At 41.3% G+C, this 7,945-nt stretch overlaps 1 protein-coding gene across 1 annotated transcript in view; it reads left to right on the top strand.

Annotated features, from left to right (window-relative positions):
- Window positions 1–202: 202 nt before the first annotated feature.
- Window positions 203–7,945, top strand: part of LOC131249194 (transcription elongation factor SPT6 homolog) — a 33,524-nt gene continuing 25,781 nt past the window's right edge. The window contains exon 1 of the mRNA XM_058249811.1: window positions 203–332. Within this exon, the coding sequence (XP_058105794.1) occupies window positions 276–332 (57 nt within the window). The 5' untranslated portion in view covers window positions 203–275. The remainder of the gene's footprint in view (window positions 333–7,945) is intronic.

The following is a 7,945-nucleotide window of genomic DNA, read 5'->3' as shown; positions in this document are numbered from 1 at the left end:
TCTTTTATATACCAGTGGCCCACCTGATCAGTGGACCGGTCCGATTCCCGGGCCGTCTTCTTCGCAATGGACGCTGATTCATGTAGTGGACAGATATCACACACGACTGCGACGTCGGCACGTGTAAGGGCATTTTGGTTGTTTAAAGAAAATATCAGGGTCATTTTCGTAATATCAACGCAACATCCCAAGATATAAAACCCTCTGCTTTTCCCCGCGCATTTTGGTATTTTTTAGGGATTTGGCCCCAGAGAAGGTGAAACCAGAAGCTCGCCATGACTCAGACGCGAGAAGAGCTCCTCGAGGATGATCTCGAACAGACAGAGATGGATGTAAGATTTCTCCTTTCTTGATTTCATTTCATTTTTCTATTTTTTTTCTTGAATCTCTCTCTCTCTCGTAGAATCTGTAGATCTCTCTAGGTTTCCGTACTTCTTTTCAGGGTTTCGCTAACGTGCGCCTGTGGCATCTGTGTACTGTATGTGTTTCCGTCGGGGCAGGTCATTCAATGGCGCACCCATCGTTTATGTTAAGATTTAAACAGTATCTTTTTGTTTTGACTGTAGGTAGTCCCCAAGGCTACTCAAATTTGTAGTCCCTGGGGATCTCCACCATTCATTCATGTGTTCCCATTGATTTGATCTGGTTGGCCCCACCAATTAATGGCCACAGTAGAGAAAAAATGCCATTGGCCTTTTGTTTTTGACCACTTGTTTTGAGGGGGGGTCATGGTAGGGCGCATTGGATCATCCAACTAATTGGATTTCTGTGACACAACGAAAATTGTTTTTGATAGTGACTGGCACCGAGTTGACTCAGTGTTGGTAGATAATAAATGAGTTTCTGTGACGAAGCCTTACATCTCTACTGACTGAGTCAGGACAACTTGGGCAACGCCATGCTGGTTTTTATCCCTTGGCGAGTCGCACTTCGAAGCCGTTATTCATGGCCATGTACAAGTAAGACTAGATCAGCAAGAAAACGAGTAGGGTTTCTTGATTCACCCTCTGTAGTGAAATCGCCAAATCATGGAACTGTCCCTCCACAAGCAGAGAAGACGTATTGATTTTGTAAAAAAAAAAAAGCTTCTTCTAAATATTGTTTCATAATAAAAGAACTTTTCTTTGCTTTGGACTCCTCTGCTAAGGCACATTTTATCAAATCATTGATATTGCCTTAAGTAATCATTTATTCGGAAAATGAAGATGTGAAAATTCTCAATCCTTCTTGTAACGTTTTAAATTCCGGCTCATGGGCCAGGCTGAAGAAGGTCATTTATGCATTTGGGCAGTAATATAATGAGAGGCCCTAATTTGGGGAGCGGATTAGGTGCGGCTCCGGCTTCACCCAAGATGGTTGTGCCATTACCATGGGGCCCGCCTTGATGTATTTATTCTATATCCACGCTGTCCATCTGTTTTGCCAGATCATTTTAGGGCATGCACACAAAAATGAAGACGATCCAAATCTCAAGTGGACCATTGATGCAAACCCGCATGGGAAAGCAAATAAATCAATAAAAAATAAAGAGATGGTGGAAAAGATCTAACAATCCTCTAACCGGATGCTAGAGATCACAAATGCAAGACTGTTGAGCTTGCTCATAGTCCTCTAGTCTAGAACTAGAGATCACTTTCCCTCCCTTCAACAACCACCGTAGAGAAAAGAAGGAAATTTCATAAAGAGAATATTGATCAAGTTGTCTTATTCCATAGGATAGAAGTCCTATTTATAAACAACCTTACAATATGTAATAAAAGATATGAAATCTAAAAATCTATGAAATAGGAAAGCACCTAAGTAACAAAGCATTCTATAATAAAGAAAATGCCTAAAATAATAAGATACTTAGATAAGAAAATATTGAAAGTTATTCCCTGTCTAAAACTAAAGATATGAAAGAAAGAGCAGATTTCCTAATCAAAAAGAAGAAGAAGGAAAGTGAGGATGGTCAAAAAAGGAAGGTGGTCCTTTTCTTGTACACACGTGCAGAGCGTGCACGTGTGGGATGCGGGACAATTGCATCAATTCCCCGTGGCTTGAAAAAACTCGGCTCCATCAAATTAATGGCAATGTACTACTCATAGAGTTCTGGGTTGATGTGCCTGAAATCCTCTGTTGAAATCCATGTGCTGTCGGATCTTAGTCGACCCTTTCATTTGACACAAAACTTTTGATACCTCCCTTGGCGTGTGGAAACTATTTGATCATCCAACACGTCCTCAATGATTTCTTCGAGCTGGCGTGGTACCTTAGGTATTTGGATAGCCTGTTCTTCCATGCTCTCATTTGTATGATGTCCAAGATAAATTGTAAGGTCTTCCACATTAAAAATGGGGCTGATCTTCATTTCAGGTGGCAGCTTGATTAGGTATGCATTATCACCTAGCTTCTTCAAAATCTGGTAAGGACCTGCCTTTCTAGAGCGGAGCTTTGTATAAGAGCCTGTTGGAAACCGCTCAGGTTTAAGTCGCACCATGACTCTATCTCCTTGGAATTGTGCAAAACGTCGTCGAACATCTACATATCCCTTGTAATTTTCATTACTAAGGGTGATCTTTCGCCTAACTTCTTCATGTATCTCCTTAACATGCTGTGCAAAAGCTTCGGTGTCCTGGCTCAGTCGAGTCACACTAGGAAGCGAAACTAAATTGATAGGTTGTCGCGGTTGCATTCTGGTCGCAATTTCGAAAGGAGAGAGTCTCGTAGTGCAGTTCATAGAACTATTATAAGCGAACTCAACTTGTGGTAACACGATGTCTCATGAGCTTATATGATCACCAACCAGACATCGAAGTAGATTCCCAAGGCTACGGTTTATGACTTCAGTTTGCCCATCTGTTTGCGGATGATACACACTTGAGAATTTCAACTTAGTTCCCATCTTAGACCATAAGGTGCGCCAGAAGTAGCTCATAAACTTGATGTCACGATCAGATACAATGGTTTTGGGAACACCATGTAGATGTACCAACTCTTTAAAGAAAACATTGGCGATGTACATGGCATCCGATGTCTTCTTACAAGGGATAAAATGAGCCATCTTTGAAAACCTGTCAACCACAATATAAATAGAGTCATAGCTACGTTGAGTCTTACGCAGTCCTAAGATGAAATCCATACTGATGTCTTCCCATGGAGCATCTGGCACGGGTAATGTCATATAAAGACCAGTATTCTGCTTGCTACCTTTACCAAGCTGACACACTTGACATTGACGAATAACAATCCCAACGCTTTCTTTAAACTTGGCCAGTAAAAACGATCTTCAACCAGAGCTGTCGTTTTATCCATACCAAAGTGACCAGCTAGGCCCCTTGAATGAAGCTCTCGTATAACAAGCTCTCGTAAGGAACTCTTTAGAAGACACAACCTCATGTCAAAGAATAAGTACCCATCGTGCAAGCTATACCTTGGGTAATCGGCGCTTGCACCGGAAATGAGTGTTGAAAATACCTTTCCAAAATCATCATCCGTGGCATAGCCCTGTTTAAGTTCTTTAAATCTAACAATGGAAACTGATAAGGTAGACAAAAGGTGCCACTTTCGGTTGAGGGCGTCTGCTACCTTATTTTTAATACCGGTGCGATGTTTGAGGTTGAAGGTGAACTCTTGAAGATAAGCACTCTACTTAGCAAGCTGAACACTCAACTTCTTCTGAGAATTCAAGTAACATAATGCCTCGTGATTAGAATAGAGCACAAACTCTCGATGAATGAGGTAATGACGCCAATGCTTCAGAGCTTGTACAATAACATAAAACTCTACATCGTAATTCATAAGTAAAATACTTCTTTCGTGCTGTATTGAGCTTCTCACTGAAAAAGGCCACTGAATGTCCTTCCTGGCTAAGAATACCTCATTTGCCTACGTGCGATGCATCACAGGCAACTTCAAACACTTTTTCGAAATCAAGAAGTCTAAGAACTGAAGCCTCTGTCATTTTCTGCTTGATTTTTTGAAATGCCTTTGTTGCTGCTTTAGTCCACTCATTCATTCAGTGATTGGCACCATGATGGAACTAAAGTTCCGAATAAACCTTTGATAAAATGTCGCAAGCCCATGAAAACTACGAACCTCATGAATGTTTACGGGAGTAGACCATTCAACAATAGCCCTTTTCTTTTCTAAATCAACCTTTACGCTCTCTGCTGAAACGACGAACCCGAGAAAGACCACGCTAGAACTCGTGAAGGTACACTTCTTCAAATTGATGTAGAGTTTCTCACGGCGCAGTACTCTCATCACTTGGCAAAGATGGTCCAGATGATCTCCTTGTGAACGGCTATAAATGAGGATGTTATCGAAGTATAATTTGCGTCATCACCCGCATGAATGTGCTAGGTGCGTTCGTCAAGTCGAATGGCATAACTAGCCATTCATACAATCCATCCTTTGTCTTGAAAGCAGTTTTCCATTCATTGCTAGGACGAATTCTTATTTGATGGTACCCGCTTCGCAAATCAATCTTAGAAAAAAATTGTAGCATTTGCTAACATGTCCAGCTTATCATCTAAGCGCGGAATGGGAAAACGGTAATTTATTGTTATCTTGATGATGGCGCGACTGTCAACACATTCGCCAACTACCATCCTTCTTTGGTGTCAACAACGCTGGCACAACCCACGGATTGAGACTATCACGAATGAACCCCTTTGTTAATAATTCTTCCACCTGTTGATGAAGCTCTGCATGTTCTGTCGGGTTCTGTTCACAACCCCAAGTGTAGGGTCGCGATGTAGTAATAATCTTGGTAAGACCGAGGTCGAATCCACAGGGACTGAAACTTGTACGTTTTTTAAATTAACTAGAAGTAGAACTAGAAGAAGATGTGAAACTAATTCTGAAGTATTTGAAAGAGTAATTGTGAATAGAGAAATTAAAACTAAGAATTTAAAGGTGCGAATTAGGGTGCTAAGGATCCACTTGTAGTGATCAGGGAGCCCTCTTACTTGATTCAAGTAATACAATTAGAATTGGAGTCCTATCCTATCCAATTGGAAAATATATTAATAAAACTAAATTTGAACTTCCATTGACCTAATTCTCAATGAAGGAGAACTATGATAATTGGCAGGGATTCCATCACCAAACCATGTTCAGGAGACAATGGCAAACAACAGGATTTACCAATCCCATAATCTCAAAGCAGGAGAATTGTGAAGATTAGAAAGGATTCCATCACCCTACCATGCCCAAGAGACGATGGTGAATAACGGGACTTGCTAATTTCACAATCTCAAATCAAGAAAAGAAGATACTCAAAGCTATTGCAGATCTACTGTAATTTAAGTCACAATAAACCATTAAAAATTGAAAGTATTCCTTAAATATCAAATTAGAATCCATGGAGTTCAACATAAACATGAATCAAAGCAATAGAAACATCCCATCATGCTACAAGCTTCACCTCTTAGTCCTAGCTAAGAGGTTTAGCCAACCATAGACATGATTGGATCTAAAACCCTAGAAGAAAGTATGAAAACAACTAAGGAAAAAGAAGAAAACTCTTGGCGACGGCTTCTCCACCATTTTGTTCCATTCCTTAAACCCTAGAAGATGCCTAAGAACATCCTAGAGTGTCCTATTTACAGTTGTGGAACTCTAACTTTCGCACCTAGTTGGAAAACTCTAGAAACCACCTCAAATTTATGCAGTTTGCTAAAATAGACTTCATTTTGCGTAGTTTTTCAAAATAGACTTTACTCTGCACAGTTTCCCAAAATAGACTTCACTCTGCGCAATTTTACAAAATGACCCAGAGTTTCAAAGTATGCCTTTTCAGGATGATTTCAGGATTCCTTTTCTTCACTTTAAATCTTTGATTCTTTTCATTCCTCACTTAGTTTTCTTGGATATTTGGCATGTGAATTCTTCAATCTTGGTTTTTTAAGATCCATCCCTTGCCTTGGTGATTCTTGAGCATCAAATCCATGCTTTTAGCACCATTTTCAATCCAAGCTCTTAAATTCACCTTGCAACACAAACATGAGTAAAATAGAACATTAAACATTATCATGTTCATAAAACTAAGGTGACCCTCAACAAGTTCATTCGATATACTAGAAGATTTGGTAATGGCGCTCCAGGTACAAGATCAATAGCATGCTGAATGTCGCGCATGGGTGGAAGCTCACTTGGTAGTTCATCAGGGATCAAATCCTGAAATTGGGACAGAATGTCCAAAATCTTGGGTAGTCGAACAACAACATTATCAACTGGATCGATCTTGCATCGTGCCAGAGCGTACATGATTCCACGTTCACGACTCTCCTCCATGAATCGGGCCATGCTCAACACTGTGGAAGCCGACTTTGCCTCTTAAAGTTCGTCATCTTTCATAGGGTTAAGAGTAATGGGCTTTCTTTTGTATGTAAAGTTGTATGTGTTCTTGCGACCCTTGTGAGTTACATCCTTGTCATATATCCATGGGCGCCCCAGTAATATATGTGTGACCTTCATTGGAATGATGTCGCACCAAAGCGATTCTTCATAACGACCTAGAGAGAAGTTGACTAAGCACCTCCTAGTCACAGGGATGAATGTGTCATTCACCCACGCAATCTTGTATGGCTCGGGATACGTTTGAGGTTTCAGTTTCAACTTGTTCACCATGCTTTGTGAGACCACATTCATGCTACTGCCTCTGTCAATAATGACCTTGACAACCTTTCCTCCACACGATACTCGTGTATGGAAAATATTCGTTCGCAACCAGTCTTCTTGGGCCTCCTCCTTTGGTGCTGTCAAAATCCTTCTGGCCACTAATGATAACTTGTTTTCATTTAGGCCATCGAGGCCTTAAGTTCATTCTCATCATCTTCTGGATCATTTGCATGTTTATCTTCCACTTGGTTTGCAATGAAGTCTTTTATCTCACAAAATTGGAGATTGCGAGAGGGACACTCGTCATGTAATGTCCATGACCACCACACTTAAAGCAATTGTTAGTTGACCTCCCTTGCATTATTGTAACAGACTTTCCCTTGGTATCACCATTTCGGGGAAGAGGATTGGAAGTAGGTTGGGCGGAGCTTTGACTGATTTTATAATAACGAGGTAAGTTAATGTGGGGCACGAATGGTTGTGGGCGCGAAGTGGAGCCACTAGTAGTGGAACGAGTAGATGCATAACCCCCGCCTTGAAGATTACCGCGCCTTATCATCAACTTCTGGTCCTGTACTTTTTGGGCCATTTGATACGCCTCGTCTACGCTGTTGAGCCAAACAGTTACCAACTCTCTTTGAATCTCGAACTGTAGCCTATTACAATAACCCGCCACTTGTTGGTTTCCCGTTTCTGTTAAGTGGCATTGAATGACTAAGTCATAATAATGCTGCGTGTACTCCTCCACGGTCAGATTGTCTTGTTGAAGCATGAGGAGCTCTTAAAAAGAGGTCATATTGTAATCTAGCGACAGGAACCTTCGCTTCATTCTTGGTTTCATTTCCTTCCAATTGCTTATGGGAGGAAGGCCACACTGTTGTAGATCTTCTTCGATGGCGTACCACTAGTCTTGAGCTGTTCCTTTAAGTTTCAAGGTAGCGAAACACAACTTGATAACTTTTTCCATTTTGTACCAACGAAAATATCGCTCCATTGACTTTAGCCAGTTATTGAACACTTTGGGATGCAAATTACCATCGTAATCTGGACCGGGTCGCACGACAGAAGAACACCCAACATAAAGATGCACACTCCATGTGAAATATAAATCCTCATTGGAGCTCTTTGGTGGTAGTCGTGACCAACAGCCATCAGCGGTCGGCTCATTGGTAAGGCGAGAGCTTCAAGCCCGATTTCTAGTGGCACACCCCCCACACAAGCACCACCCGACGAAGGGGGGACGGGGAAAGCTACAGGCCCAAAACAAGGATCCGAAGTGTGAATATTCCTCCCTCCTTTGGCATAAATTGGATGATCCCATCGGAGGTTGTTCATCCCT

This window comes from Magnolia sinica, chromosome 6 (genome assembly GCF_029962835.1).
Source record: "Magnolia sinica isolate HGM2019 chromosome 6, MsV1, whole genome shotgun sequence".
NCBI classification, from domain to species: domain Eukaryota; kingdom Viridiplantae; phylum Streptophyta; class Magnoliopsida; order Magnoliales; family Magnoliaceae; genus Magnolia; species Magnolia sinica.
Note: the sequence above shows the minus strand (reverse complement) of the source record. Positions and strands in the feature narration are given on the sequence as shown.